The sequence below is a fragment of the Grammomys surdaster genome, unplaced genomic scaffold (assembly GCF_004785775.1).
Source record: "Grammomys surdaster isolate TR1022 unplaced genomic scaffold, NIH_TR_1.0 189, whole genome shotgun sequence".
NCBI classification, from domain to species: Eukaryota; Metazoa; Chordata; class Mammalia; order Rodentia; family Muridae; genus Grammomys; species Grammomys surdaster.
The window spans coordinates 4,036,370-4,052,645 of NW_021604634.1; the positions used below are offsets into that span (position 1 = coordinate 4,036,370).

Here is a 16,276-nt window from a genome sequence, read left to right on the forward strand (position 1 = left end):
CTTGGACCAGTTCAACTGCTGTTCTGTTCCTCCAACCAGTGGCAGCTGCTCCACCTTCTCCCGAGTTTTCCAACCCCAACACCCACCTCTGAGCATTCTTCCAACACATGGCTGCTGTTTGCGTTTTGTCTTCCTCTATGGCTAGCCTGGGTAGGGAGTGACCAGGTTGGGCCATTTTTTCCACCCAGGTAAGAAATAGTGATGCAATTTGCTGACACTAATGTTGGTGTGTCAATCTCAGACAGTGTCTGTTCATTTTCCAAGATGGAGGAGTCCGTATTCTCAACACCATTTTCTTCCCTACCTTCACTTAATTATGAGATCGTTTGTATTAAATTCATATTCATAGTATGAATATCATGAGTACAGATAGTGTTCGTGGACAAACCAGGTACTATATGGTACTAACATTTGGTTTTTATATGCTTATCTATTTTTCTGACATTAATAACTACCTCTCTATTTTTATCAGCTTAGATCATTATATGCTCTACTCATTTGTTCTAAACTATCTACACCTTCATAACCTATTTTCTATACATGTCAGTATTACAGCAAGTCATTTCTTTAAAAAATTATGTTTGGGGGTGTTTTGTCTACATTTATGTCTGTATACCATATGCATACCTGGTGGCTACAGAGGCCAAATGAAAGCATAGATCCTCTGGTACGGGAGTTACAGGTGGTTGTGAGCAGCTATATGGATGCTGTTAATTGAACTCAGGTCCATTGGCAAGAAGCTGGTGCTCCTAACTAGTGAGCCATCTCTTCAGCCTATCGTTTCTTTCATTACAGCTGCCCCCTGATGTGCTCTGATAACCATCACATTGTGCATTCTCTTATGTCTGTCTTTTGTCCCTGAATCCTGGGACTAATCAAGCTTCTTTCAGAATATATTTTTCAGGGAATATATTCTTCATGAAAAGGGAACAGAGAAGTAAATCTTTAGAGAGATTGCATGTTTGATAGTCTTTATTCTATTGTTGCACTTTATTGATAGTTTAGTTGGATATAGAATTTATTGTGGCAACAAAAGAAGCCACACTCACAACTACCCTGGACCATCTTCTTTGGTCTAAGGCCATTACCCTGAGCTGGCCACATTATTTATCCAGACATTCCCTCACCAGAGCTCCTGGATCTTGACACTGCAGCTGTACTGCTATAGGCGCAGCTACGCAGCTTAAAAGTAAATCAGTTTTGGAATGATGGACAGATGCAGCCCCACCTCTATGGGCTTACAGTTCCCACAATGCAATGGTAGTGCATAGTCTCAAGGAGAGGGAGCTGCAGAGAATAGATATCTCCATAGGAAGTCATTTCAAAGTCACTAAGAAGTGGAATCTTAGCTGAGGTCACTGTGAAGAGCAGCCATCTACCCTGCATGAGGCTGCTGGGGTCCTCACTACCTCTGCCTCCACCTTCATCCACACAGTCAGGGAAGGGTTTGAACCGAGTGTCTGTTTTAGTTATGGTTTCCATCGCCTTAAATAGACACCACGATCAAGGCAAGTCTTATAAAGGCAAACATTTAATTGGGGCTGGCTTACAGTTTCATAGGTTCAGTCTATTATCATCATGGTGGGAAGCATGGCAGTCTGAAGGCAGACTTGATGCTGGAGGAGCCAAGAGTTCTCCATCTTGATCCAAAGGCAACTAGAAGGAGACTGTCTTTTGCAGGAAGCCAGGAGGAGGGTCTCTTCTACACTGGGCAGGGCTTGAGCACAGGACCTCAAAGCCCACACCCATAGTGACATACTTCCTTCATAAGGACAATATATACTGCAACAAGGATATACCTCCTAATAGTGTCACTCCCTTTGGGTCAAGCATTCAAACACATAAGCCTATGATGGCCAAACCTATTTAAACCCCACAGTGTTCATTCTTCAGGCAGTCTGTGCTGCCCTAGCTTATTTCAGAAGCCTCAAAAGGTGAACCTGGTAATGTGAAATCAAAGGGTACTACTGAATTAGGAAAAGAATAAAGATGAAAAAGATCTGAACTTTACAGGAAGGAAAGCAACACTCTACAGCAACAGCACATGCAGGTCCTGACCATCTCTATGTGGCAGAGCCTAGAAGTCTAGGTACTGCACCATGAAGCCTGAGCTTGGTATTCCCTCACAGACCATGGGAAGACATCTGCCACCACTGATAAGATGTGCAGTGGCAGTCGAGGAGGCTCGCAGGAGCCAGGTTATCTTCAGACTGACTTGACATCATAATCAACCTTTCTGGGTCCTTGCAGCTCTGAGTAGTCCATTACCACCATTACTCAGTGATGTCATGCAAGAAGACCCTTTGATTTCAACTTCTTTGGTGACATTTTGCCACTGGAGTCATGCATAGACTGCATTATGTTTTTGGTGTCCTCTTTGAACAATTTATGAACAGCTATCTGTTCTTGGGGCATAATGACAGAACTTCTCCATTTCTAAATTCTATTTTTAAAAGACTGACTGAACATAGGGACACAGTACAGGCTCAGGGAATCCCACTCATGGGCTGATGTGAAGTAGTCATAGTTCTATCAAGGCCCAGACTGAACTTTGGTCCTCAGCTCAGGATCACACTAGCACATCTAGGTCTGTAGAAGTCTTCTGGAATAGTTCCAGACTTATACCCAGTAAGTACATCCAGTGGGGGGGCCACTAGAGTCCCCTATATTAGAAGCCTTTTATTGTGTGTGTGAGTGTGTGGTGTGTTTTATATGGTAGGGTCATGAGTGCCATAGGTCATCTTGCTTGCATGTAAGAAAGAACTGGAGACTCTGCCCAGTGCACAGCCTCCCTGACTTCTGACAGAGGCTGACAATTTGTGGCAGATGTATTTGGGGGACATACCCCCTCTGCTCTTCCCCCCAAGAATTATTCCACAAAGATGAATGGGTCCAGATCACACATACATTGGGAAGTTGAAGGCCTGAATTTCAGAGTTGACAGACAGGGTGTTCTTCCCTCCCCTTGGAGCTCTTCCCTAGTCCAGTTTTCTCCTGGGACAGTACTGATATGCTGCTGTGCTAAGAGCAAGGCTAGAGTCCAAGGCCATCAGGCATATCCTTGTTTGCTTGGCTTTGTCTCTTGACTTCTTGCCCAGTGTCAAAGATCTTTCTTCAGAAAAGAAAATGTCACAATCGTTCAAGCTGAAAAGACCAAGTTTCTTTTCATAACATGTCAAGAATGAATAGCAAGTGGAGTGAATAGCACTGGCCCAACACCTTAGGGCAGAAAGAAATCAGTACATAAGCAAATAAAAGTCTTAACAAGAACAGGTTTAGCCTGGTGCCATGGGAATAAACTTTGATGCTTTCCTTGTGATGTGATGATGATAATAAACGAAGCTATACCTATACAAAGCCAGAGAAGAGCCCTTACCGTGTCTAATGTCTGTGAACCTGATGTGACCTTTGTCACAAGGTTCAGTCCCAGAACTCTTCATGAAGAAGTAAGTGTTCTAGGACATGGTGAGAATGTGATTGGACCGGTTTGACCATGCGACTACAGGTGCAGGATTTGTTTAGTTCACTTAATTCAGAGCTGTGTTGAGGAAACCGAGGCTACAGAAGTAGAAAGGAAGGCAACTAAAACAGTCAGAATTGAGGGAAAATGGAAGCTCATGTCCTAAACTCTCCACCCCTTCTGGATGGTTCTCTGAGAATATTTAGTGTGTCACCTCGGTGAGGCACCAAGAACAGCACAAATGCTTGGCTCTGATGTCGTACTTGGAAACAGTTCAGGAGCAGTGGCCCAGACTCAACAAAATAAAGGTAGAGAGGTGAACACAGTCTGGTAGGACCTTGCACTTGAGGTAGGAAAGCCAATCCCTGAAGGAGCAACCCCAGTGAAGGTGACTGCCTGGTGACTCTGCTGTTATGTGAGTCCATCCCAGGCCCCAGACATTTTCATGGCTGAGAAACTGTAGCCTGTGCAACCATTGTGAATCCTTCATTGTCACCAAAGCCCACTCAGTTCCTAGCAGTGCATTAGGAAAACCATGTCCTGCAGTGGGTCATGTGTTACAACTGGTGTCAAGACATCTTCTAACGTCAGAAGCTATGCAGGGCAAAGCCGAGTCAGGATCAAGCCATGGACTGCATCTCCTGCTGGACAGTGGCCAGTTGCTGTGAACACTAGGGAGGATGCAGAGACCAGGTACCAAGATGTCCTCACTGATCTGCAGGAGCCAGGCCACTGGCTGGAGTGTCACCCAGAGAAACTTTCACTAACCTGGTATTCAGTTTGGGAATGAAAAGTTAAGTACCTTCCTGTGTTGTTTTAAATCTCTCACTTAACAGGTCATTTGAGCAGTAACGTGACAAGTAGGAGAAACCTGGCCACGGAGGAGGGCCCAAGTGCTTGTGTTTATCCTGGTTGTAAATCATCTTTTGATGATGGTGAAAGTCATGTTGAAATTAGGTCACTTGAAAAAAGTTTATTAAAAAGTATTGCACATGCAGGCCATGGGAGAAACACATGGTTCTTTGCTGGAGATATGAGGCTTGATTTATTGAACTTTGGGAATGGTCTTTGTGACCACATTCTAGGGCTTCAAACTCTGGTTCTCCACAGCCACTTCTGGGAAAGTTTCTCAGCTTACACAGCGTTCCTCCAAACTGCAGGAAGAGAAACCAGAAACCTGGCTTGGGGGAGGGCTCAGCTCTGGTAAGCAGGAAGGCATGGTCTCAGCCCCCTTCTCAGGTAGGTGATGTTTGGGACCTCTTACTTCATTGGCTTTACAAACCAAGGACCTAAGAGAAACAGGATTATCCCAGTAACTCCTTGAGGATTAAAATGGCATCCTGTGTTTTGTAATTGCTGAATAGGCACTGGTCCTCATCCCCAAATTCCATACACCAATCCTTCTACCTCCCAGGGAAGCCTAGAAGCCACGAGAACAAAGGTAAAGCTTACTACCCTTATTTCTTTAATTTCGCTTAAAGCCATTAAGAGAAAGCTTATTTTTTCTTGTTGGGCTGCAAGTGGCCTTTCTGGACAAAGTGTAGGGCAGCCTAGAGCTGAAGGTCAAAGCCTCATGTGTTCACGGAGCTGTCTTTTGGATCCTTCTGGAGTTTCCACAGCCAGTAGGGGCTTTCTGCCTTCCCATCAGAGATATAGCCAAGAAAGTGGGTAGTGCCGCCTCAGGCACAGACACAAACACTCCCAACCAGATTGACGGCCTTCCCAGGCAGCTACTCTGCCCTTTCTTTATCTCCAGTTATAAAAGCAGTGCCAGGTTTTCTCGTCAGCCACAGCCATGTCTCCAAATGGCTTTTCAGTGTCAGGCCCATCAGGAAATTAACTCATCAAGCCGTGACAGCTGCTAATTTTTCCCCTTCCATGTCAGATGGATCGCCCGCTGGAGCTAATCATGAATCACCCATCCCTGATTAGAAGGTGCTTCCGAAACGTATAACTGCCACCCCAGCTAACTTTTTCTCCATGTAAAATGATATCACCCTAGAGGAGTAGAAAACGAATTGTATTCTCCAATATGACGGAACAGGAGAAGGCTGCTTAAGTTACCTTGTACCCTCTTATATTATGGGCAAATATTATACAGTGAGCAAAGAGACAGGCACTGTTCTCTGCTGTGCTAACTGAATGGCCTTTCCTGCTCCCTAGTCCTGGTTATCTCAATTCTCTGCTTAGAACATCCTATCTTTTTTCTCCAAGAAGCAAGTGTGACGGAGGTGGGATTTTCTAGATGCCCTTCAGTGGGAAGTGAGTGGGTCAGGCTCCTCAGAGGAACTGGGTGGGGCTAGGCCATTAAGAGTCTGGGCTGTGTTCTAGGTGGAGGCGGAGCTAATGGAGTAAGCTTCACCCTCCCTCCTCTAGCTCTTTGACAATTCCTTTGCTAGAGTGAACTTCCATCTAATGCATCTACGGTCCTTTGAGGACCTCCTTTTAAGAATCGCCTGTTAGCAAGAAGGCTGCTAGTTGGCCAGGTATCTGGTGGACCTGGAAATCTAATGGGCCAGGATACCCCACTAAGGGTATCTGGTGGACCTGGAAATCTAATTGGGCTTGTCATCCTCTAGCTACCTCAAGTTTCAATGCTGTCTGGTCAGCTTCGCCTGAGTCCCCTGATGTCAGATTTTTCTATATACAATTTTCCATCTTTACACCCAGCCCAGCTCTTCCTAAGCTTCAGAACTGAGCTCAGTTTGATCCTGAGATTTCGTTTCTTTCCTGGAAGTACCTTGGATCATCTGTAACTGCTATCTGGCTATGGTTTTTCATATACTTTCAGATGGTCACTTGACAGGGATTCCCAAAGCCATATGAACCCAGTCTTAGTACATGTACTTAAAATACTTGGTCCCTCACAGGAAACCAAGTATGTGAAAGCCCCAGGGCCTGCACCAGACTGTTTGGTTTACTTTGTGGCAAGGATGTGTAGCAGTGAATGCTGCTTCTCTCAGGGAGGGCTGAGGCTTCTCACAAAAGTGACCATGTGAGTCAAATGACAGCACCACACTAAAATGACCTGTGACAGAAAGTTCTATGTCTAGAAATGGCCATTTTGCTTTGTGATTCCCCCAACCTACCGACAGCAAATACTGTTCAAGTTGCAGTGTGGAAGCCGAGATCTAAACCATATCGATATGCTATGCTGACTTGAAAATCAGTCTTCCTGGCATGCAGATATCCTTGGGGCTGGATCATTCAATTGGCTGTAGCTAAATATAAACATGGTCTTCTGGGGTTACAATCTCTACATAAAATGTCATTGGCTGGGCTTTTCCTTCTTCAAAATTGTCACATCTTCTCTGAAAAAAAAAAAAAAAACCTTAAGGAAAGCTGTGAGCTCACTGTGTCGTCTTTATAGACAATCCATGCTGCAATGAATGTCCTTTGCCCACAAACCCTGCCATGCCTCATTATTCTGAGGCACACATTTGTGTATGTGCTTCTTAAACTCCCTTACATTCAATAGTTGTGTAATGAGAGAGAAAAGAGAGGTAACATTAACCTAGCTCTATAGGTAATTACAGGATACAGTAGCTTGGAGAAGCCTTTGCAATCTTTCTGAGTCTACGAACACCTTATGTACCTTTTTTTTTTTTATGCAAAGACCTGCTCTTTTCATCGAGAATACAATGTGATTGCTGGTTTGACACTGCAGGCTACACTGGTTTTATGAAGGATTAAATGCCACCTGAGACATATTTATCCTAAATAAATCACACACGGTAAACTACAGCATGTCAGTGTCAGCGCCCTGGACTGTAGCAGAAAGGTTAGCCATACAGGGCTCTGCAAAAGCAGGAATTAGCATCGAGCCTCAGGACCGCAGGGCTGTGTGCGCCAACGGGAGAGGTGATCAAGAAGAAATATCTCCACTGAAAAATACCCCACCCCCCTTTTTTAACATGTATGAGGAGCTTGGAGAGGGCCATCACTTTGTAAAGGTCACCTCTATCCTGATAACAAACGGGAGTTGATCCTGTCACTGTTTGGCAAAGACGCTGTTTAAGAGGAGCTGAGTAGCCCTGCCATTTTAGGAAGCAGGAACAGTCACACTCAGTTAATTGAGACAGTGTCAAAGCTCAAGTTTTACCTTTTCTTATCTTTTGCTGGAAGGGTAGACAGATGGAGGGAGCTGGCCCTGGAATGGACCAACACAAGGCAAAGCAACCAGGAGGCCAGAGGCCAGTCCCCAATGCTTCCTCCTGTTGCCTTAGGAAGGGATTTAAATGGAACTCATCTTGACAGAGACTGGCTTCCTGTCCTGAGCCATGATAGACCGTGCTGGTTTTATTTGCCAAACACTGATGCAATGTCACTGGGTTGCAGCTGTCATCTACTATATACGAAAGTGGTTAGAGCAGTGGGGGGCGGGACTTCCTTGGCATGCTGGCACTCAGTCTATCACCACCTTTAGTTTAATGCTATAATTTTATTTCAAAGAAAACAACAAGAACAATTTTGCCTTTGAGGAATGGGGCTATTTTACAATTTTGAAAACAAAACAAAAAGAGCAATGGAATCAAGAAAGATCACCAGAGCATCACCCTGCATCCTGCACGTGCAGTGAATCCACCATGGAGCAGGCAGTGCTGGGGAAGGAGGGCAGGGGTAGGCGTCTACTGTAATGTTCAATGTCAGCCTTCCCATACTCTGAAAGTCACAAATAAATCCTGCAAAAACAATACTGATACAAACAAATACTTGATATAAAAAGCAACAAATGATATTTTTCATAGTGGATATTTCATGTACAGATGTTATGGTATGAAATGAATTCAGAATGAGAATTAATTGTCTCAACTTAGGTGGATTGTAACTGAATAAAAATTTCAAGACTTTTCTCAGACCACAGATGAAAGATTTCTCTTGTGCAGAATGGCCATGGCAAAGGAATCCTCTAAAATATTTGCAGAGAGAAAATTTATACATAAAATGAGTTAACAGGTTTCCTTTGGTCTGGGAACACCATTATCTTAAACTTAAAATAACAGTAAAAAACAATGTGTTCACTGCTTCAAGATGTAATCTTGGTAGTTCCGATTTTTAATCGAATGTGGGAAGGGATGGCAGTCCTGCGTGAACCAAGGCAGGCGCAGAGGGCTGAGGCCAGAGACGTTTCCTGTGTCCCATAGAGGATGCCATCTTTTGATGACTAAACAGGGAACTTATATGGGAGAAAAACCAGGGAAAACTGCGTCTCACCACAGTGGTGCTTGAGGGGTGAGGCTATCAGCAGAGGGCCCAACAACTAGCTCTGTGGCACAAGTTCTGCCTACCCACCCTTATTAGGCTGCTGGGCAAACTAGTGTAGGCTTGGCTTTCTGCCCTCCTTGGGTGCCTTTTCAGTGGCCGATGTTACCCCTGCCTGAAGGGCTTGTTCAGCACACCTCTGAAGTAAACATGACAGAGTACAGTGGCCTCTGTGCTGGCCCAAGTAGATCTTTGCACACTGCCCCGTGCCCAGCATGGAGGCCTGCCTCATGCTTCTTGGAGCTCACTGTTTTCTCTTTGGCTCTGGATCACTGTGGCTGCTGGGGAGCCATCCTGGGTATAGATGACCATGCTTGTCAACTGTTCCGTGCTGCCTGCACCCACAGCCTCAGCACTGAGTGCAGCCCCAGCCTGCAGGATCTCTGGAGAGCTGGCTGTCTCTATCACAGTGTGGGAGTAAACCCCTGTGTCCTCCTGTACACCTGGAGGCAACTCTGTCACAATGTAGTGAGTGGCACCCTCAGGGAAGTTGCTATTGGATTCACGGACCATGGCTTGGACCAGCTCTTCGGTTACAATGATCTGAGAGATCTCTCCTTCTGACTCGACCAGGTCCATGTGCTCAGCCGGCACTCGCAGGCCATGGGCCTCAGCCTCCTGCATGATGAACTGGGAGCCCTCTCCGGCCACCATGTGGACGGCGCCCTCCTCATTTACAATGACTTGAGTGACGCCGTCCTTTATCAGCTGGCTGGCTGCAGCTGTGTCACATACAGCAAACTGCAGCACTCCCTGAACCATCTTCTTGAAGGCCACCTGGGCTCGTTCCTGAGACGTGATGATGGCTGAGGGACGGACAACCTGGGTCAGTACTTCCATGGCTGCTGGACTCTCCTGACCATCTTGGAACAACTGAGTCTCTGTGGCCTCTGTCTTGGCATGATCATGGGCTGCTTCCTGGCTGGGCAGCTGGATCAGCACGTCCTTGTGGCTGGGCCTACCTTTTTCCTCAGGCCCCGCTCTGCTCTCCACCTCTCCCAACTCAGTGACAGCACACAGCAGTGCATCTAAGGCGGAGGAGTTGTCAGACGGAGGGACTCCAGACTCAGAGAGACTTAAGATCTCCTGCTTGGTGACCTGCTGTATGACAGCGGCACCTGGACTGAGGGCCTCATCCACACTGTGACTTTCCATGGAACCCCCCATGACAACCACCTGGGTGGCTCCATCTGTCAACTGCTCAGGGAGGATGGGTCCAGGTACTACACTGCCCACATGTGACCCATTTTGACTTGTGGCAATGACCTGCCCATGTTCTGTGATGTGTACCACCCTGGCCACTTGGCCAGCCATTGCCAGTGTCTGCAGTGTGGCTGCAGCAGTTTCTTCCACAGAGGCATCCAGGGCAAACTCCCCATCATAGCCCTGGATGATGATGACCTGTTGGACCTGCTCAGGGGATGAAGCCTGTCTCTTGCTGCTCCTCAAGGACTTCTCTTTGACAGGCGACTCCTCTGCCAGGGTGGCTGCAGTGAAGGGGCTGTCTGTCTCCACAAAGGTGGCTCCTTGTCCTTTCAGGCGGCACTCATAGGACTTGGACACGATGCCTGTGGGAGACAGGGACCAGTTAGAGTGCAGAAAGAGAACTTCAAGAGTCAACTTAGACAGCTCTCTGCAGCTCGTCTGCGGCCTCAGTAAGGACGTGTGACCCTCTCTGCAGAGGCCAAGGAGTCTGCACTAGATGCATCAGGAGGGTGCTCACTCATGTTTACCTTTACAGGCTGTTACGAGATATACTCCTTCCCATAATCATGACATCTGTGCAAACCTGACTCTTTGCAGTAGTGCTGGTATACAGGGTTCTGGGGTAGGATTTAGACAGCTCCTTCTGTGTGATGGTTAATACTGTCAACTTGATAGGATCTCCAACTACCTACAGCCAGACCTCTGGGCATGCCTCTGAAGGATTATCTGAATGAAGTTAGCCTCTGAGCATGTCTGTGAGGGATTATTAAGTCAGGGTAACGGAGGTGGAGAGTACCACCTTAACCACAGGCAGTGCCATTCCACGGGCCAGGGGCCTGGACTGAACGAAAAGGAGAAGGTGAGCCGAGTTCCTGCTTGTTCGCTCTGCTACCTGGGAGCACCTGCATGTGAGCAGAGGCTACGAGCTCCTGACACCATGCCTTTCATGCCACGAGGGACTGTGTCTCTCTTAAGTTGTTTCTTGTCAGGCACTGTGTCACAGCAGTGAGAAAACTCCTGCACTTGGTTCCTCTCATGTCCAACAGCAAGGACAAGCCAGCACTAGGATCTTTTAACCCAAGGGAAACCTTCTGTTAACGTACAAATATCAAGGACAGTGCATTTGTTTAATCAGTAAAGATAACGAAAGCTTTACACATTAAATTAAAAAGCATGTTACCAGTAAGTGTAGATGTAAGAGTTCATGGTGACAGACATTTACTGAACCAAAGTGAGAGGCAGCCCCGTGTGGCTGTGATGAGCCGTGTGGGCTGAGCACTGTGATAGGTCCAGGCACAGAAACACAAACAAAAGGCCTGGGCACTTGGGAGTCTGGAACCAAGTCTCTCAGAGTAGGCCTAAAAGGCAGGCTTTGAGGCCCAGGTAACAGCTCATCCCATCTGTTCAGTTCAGGTGCCCAGCCTAGAAAAGGAGACATAGTCAATGAAGCTTTGCCTGCTGACACTACCACAGTGGTTCAGACAAAGTGGAAGGCAGTGCCCAGCATGGAAGAGGAGACACAGTTAACAGAGCTTTATCTGTTTACAGTACCACAGTGTTTTGGACACAGTGGAGGCCAGAGGACAAGCATGGTGGCAGAGATGAACAAATCACATACTTGGGTTATAGGACAGAATGGAGGGCAAGGATCTGTCAAAGAAGCATGAGGTGGGCTTTCAGGGACAGGGAGAGCCTGGATGGTAAGGCAGAGAGCTGTCTGAGAGCAAAGCACAGGCTCCTGGGCATGCTCACATACTCTATGTTACAGCATCTGTGGCCAGAAACCTGCTGAATGCTTTTGAACAGAAATATGAGAACTGTGACATGGGGCAGCAGAGCCAGTGTTTCCATGTCAACCTCAAGTCCCTCTTACTGAGAGCATGGTGGCTCTTCTAAAAACAAAGCAAGGCCCAAGGGTGTGGGCCCAAGGGTGCTGACAAGGGTGAGATGGCTCAGCTCCTTTGTGGGGTGAGTGGACAGGGAGGACACATGGGGAGAAGACAGGGAACCCTACCAACCATCTGCCCAGGAAGTCAGGGTATATGATGGCTGTGGGGGACACACGTGCACACCTTCATGCCCTCATCTACAAGCCCATAACTCAACAGGGTAAGTGATGGAACTGTCTGCTGTTTCCATAGAGAACGGACGGATGACCCTGATTAGAGCTCCTGTTTTCTCCACCTCCCCTCACACCTGCGATCAACATTCCCTCCACTAGCAGGCCTGCATTTCTGACACAACTCTTACACTCTCAGTGAACTGTGCAGGACTTTTTTATTTATTTATTTTATGTGCTTTATTCTTCTTATCAAGGGGTGCAAGGAAGACAGGATAAAGACTTAGAGCTCATTACTTATTGCTGGCATCCCTTAAAAACAGCAATTTTGCTCACCACCTTGATGGTGTACTCCAAGAAAGCTTTTGTTTTTCAAGACCAAGTTAGTCCTGAGCACAGGCCCGACAGGGCCTTTGGGTAGGAACAGTGATCCTGGATGTGGAAGTATGCACTAGCTGCTAAATGTTAGCTTTTGCTCTGCTGGAGAACCCTCTTGGCTATAGGTCTCAGAAGGCTTATTGGAGTTGCATCAACAAGAGCAGCTCCCTCCCAGAAGCTGTTCTTAGGGCTCCCTTCATAGCCACAGCATACTGTGACAGGAAGATGCTGCTCGGATTGGTGCAGTAGGGAACACTGGGAGACGGGACTGTGATAGCTAAAGGTCAACTAGACTTCCCCACAAGGGTCCATGAGTCTAGCCAAAACAACACTGTACCTTGCTTTCTCTCAGTCATTCCCACAGTGAGAATGGAGCACTGTGAGGACCACTATGCCAGGCTGCTGGAAGACGGGAACTTCCTGGTGTGCCTCTTGCAGTTTTCACCCAGGGGTTTGGAGTATACCCTACAAGATTCTGCAGAGCTGTGCATGGGAACCTTGTGCCTGTGAGCTCCTGATGCCTCACCCAATCTTCTTCCTTCTTTCCAAAAAACAAAGCCTCTCATTTGCCTAGACCAGTGCATTACTCTATGGACACAAGAGTCTGGGTGATAAGGGTCAGTTTGAGGATGCTAAGAAACAGCTCAAGCATGAGCAGGTCGGCATGAGCAGGCTCACCAGCAGCTCTGCATGGAGGTCTCCGCAGCTTCACCTGCGCTCATGTTGTCATTTCACCTTTCACCTGCTCTCAATTTTCTTCTCTGAGAGGTCAGATCGAGTCAATCTCTGAAGAGATCCAGCACTGAGAAGCAACCACAGACCTGACTGCATCTGTGGCTGGGTTTGGGTGGACCTGGCTCCTGGTCAGCCCATCTGTCTGTCATCTACTGGGTCCTCCAGCTCCATCACCTGGGTCTGTCAGGCTCTCTTCTGGTATGCATGCAATATCATAAGCCAGCTCTACCTTTCCAGCCTGGGATACAATATTTTGCTTGCCTTCCTTAATTCTGATTTGGATTTGTTTCTGCTCATCTTGATTTCAAGGTCATAAGTAGTGAGATTCACAGACTGTTGCATTCAACTGGCCCTGCCCCCAATCATTACAAAAGAAGAGAATATTGCCTTTGCAGTAAAAATCAGGAGAAGCTATACAAGTTAGGGGAAATGAGGAACATCCTACTCTTAGAAGGCAAGAAAGACCACTTGCTTGGACCCCAGCAATCCCACTACTCACTGGAAAACGTCTTGGATATAGAATGATCCTTTGAATCCCTTGCAGCATTGATAATTATGAATTCTGAACTACTTGCTCAGTTCATTTGAATCCAGAGATGGGTTAAGCTACTTCCAGACCATTAAAGTAAACTGTGTGGGTAAATACTGCTGTCAGCTGGCTCTGTGATGAAGTTTAATGCCACCAACATTTTAACCTCCGGCAGCAGGGCCCCAGCCAGTCCATCATAGTTCATAAATGTGAGTGCAGGTCCGTCTTTTGATTCAGCAATTTAATAACTTCGAGTGCTGTCAGTACTGCTTTGAAAAATAGCACCTATAAAATGTAACAGCCTCAATCAGATTGAAAAAGATTCACCCATTGAAGATTCTTCCATTTCAACCATAATGAATTAATGTGGAGCGATGCAGAAGTTCAAGTGTCATTTAAACAAATGTGAATCTCTACTGTAACTTTAGATTCCAGAATGTGATGGGCACACAAGCTCTTTCTACTGAAAACGGACTTCGAAGCTCACCATTGCAGACGGCCACATGTCCAGCCCCGCTGGGCAGGGCAGTCTTCAGGTTTTATCCCAGAGGCCTTGTTACGGCTGTAGCTTCAACAAGCATGCATATCTTTAACGGCCTGTGGATGCCTGGCCAGCATTTATGCTGTACTTATTTTTAAGACACACTGTTGGATTTCAGAGCAATGGCAGTAGCAAAGTGCCTAAACTTCGGACCTGTTTCCAATAGGGCAAACAGTCATGTGCAGAAGATGGGAGCAGAGTTACTGCTCATGTCTAAACTCTCAGAAGAGTTACTAACTCAGACGGCAATAAAGGTGGATTTTTTTTTTCTTAAGATCTGTTTTCAATGAAGTGATTTTGAGTCTAAGTCTTGTTTCAGTAGAACACAGCAACGAAACTGCTGCCCCTTCTGGAAGAGTGTGCTCCAGAGATGGAGACTATGGCACTGGGTAGGAGATGGGTAAGTTGTGAAGGCTCGTGGTCCCGAACCACACCAGGGCCTGCCTTGTCAGGCTCTGGGCAGCTGTGGAGGAGCTGTGCACCTGACTCCTTTCTTTGTGTGTGAGCTGGGCTACGGTTACTGTCATCATTTTCCCCCCACAGAATAAATACCTTATGCTTTTGTTAAGCTTACATTTAATTAAAATGTACAGAATTTGTGCAGTAAACTCAAATGAAACAAATAAAACAAGGGCCCCCTCTCTTGAAGGCATACGTTGTGAATGAAAAATGTCATTACAGACTAAAAAATTTTGCAGTAAACAGGGCCTACAGAGAGAAGTTTCCCCTGTAATGACATCCATAAAATACACAAATGGCACTTTTAGTACCATCCTGAATATGGCATTTTCTGTGCTCTACACACAATCTAAATGGTTTGATCATAGAGCATAATACTCCATTGGGTTTATAGAACAATCAATGTTCCATAAAATGATGTATTTATCCAATAGTAGGCTCAGCAGTTACTGGTCTATGACATTGTAGGACACAGGCCTGGGCTCCTCTCAGCACACATGCTGGCTGTAAAACTTATCTAACACCACTTCAACAACTTCATCTCATCTGTGGCAAGTAATTTGTGGAAGCCTCAGCTTGGTTTAAAAAAAACTTGTAATAAAAATTCATAGAATTTTCAGGAGAATGAAGGCTGATGACAATAGAAAGGTCACATTGTGTCTGCACTCAAGGGGTCAAAGGTTGTCGGCGGTTCTAAAGCTGAAAGTAGATTTCATGCATCGTGTAGCAGATAAAGATGGCATTAAAAAGACGTGTCGTGGGGTGAGGTGCCTGACGTCTGTGAGAGCGGTGTTAATATCCTATGTAAACCGCTCTGCAGCTATGAGCCAGCATTTATTTCACACCCGAGCCTCCCCTGAACAGTACTAAATGTTTATCTGGTGCTCGGGCGCACTGCAGAGTCTGTGTTTTGGTTAAGCCACTAAAGCCTGAAAATGCTGGGCTGTTTCACTGTCATAATTAAAGTACCTTGAATATGAAGTGATCCAAAAAATAATACTTTTCATATAAAAACTTGGGGCACACATGACATTGTGATTCTTAAGCCATGTATAATTTTTCCTGACTTTCATTTTAAGATGTAATTTTAAAAAGAATGTTAAAAAATCATACTTAATGTCTATTAAAATGAAACAATATTAACAGATTATGCTAATAAATTAGAGCCATATTTTAATGTCACAAAAGCTTATAAGTTTCTCAAGTGAAAGCAGGAAAAATGACAAATTAAAATTCAGTGAAATATAACCTTTTAGAAGTTTAAAGCAGGGAATACATTATTCTCACAATAGCAGCCAGCAATAGTTTAGCCAGTCAAATCGATGTCGATAATTGCTCTGTAATTTATTCATCTTAAAGACAGCAACCATCCCTGGCATCGTGCAGTGTGCCCGCTTCCGACCTGGCTCAAAGAGTGAGTGCTTTCCAGGCAGGCTGCTCCAGTCTACATGTGGAAGAGTGAGTGCTTTCCAGGCAGGCTGCTCCAGTCTACATGTGGAAGGGCCTTTTTTCTGTGCAGCTTCTCACACCACAAATATGTAGGGAAGCCCTCAAATTCTTGTCAGAAAATCCCAGCCCAGACTGTAGGACTTGACTAGGCTTAAAAACAGTATGTGCCAGAATAATAATGAGTGAGTGTGGCGGGGA

At 45.9% G+C, this 16,276-nt stretch overlaps 1 protein-coding gene across 3 annotated transcripts in view; it reads right to left on the reverse strand.

The window, feature by feature from the left end:
* Positions 1–6,685: 6,685 nt before the first annotated feature.
* The window catches only part of Znf407 (zinc finger protein 407), a 378,589-nt gene continuing 368,998 nt past the window's right edge, over positions 6,686–16,276 (reverse strand). The window contains exons 9-10 of one of the 3 annotated variants that reach the window (XR_003711625.1): positions 8,753–10,290; positions 6,686–6,766 (exon numbers count right to left, since the gene is read on the reverse strand). Coding sequence is in view for 1 of the 3 variants with exons in the window: in XM_028768952.1 (XP_028624785.1) it covers positions 8,951–10,290 (1,340 nt within the window). In the remaining 2 variants the exon portion in view is untranslated. Of the gene's footprint in view, positions 6,772–7,881; positions 10,291–16,276 lie in introns of those variants that run through there. The other 2 variants (XR_003711624.1, XM_028768952.1) reach the window with 2 other exon arrangements.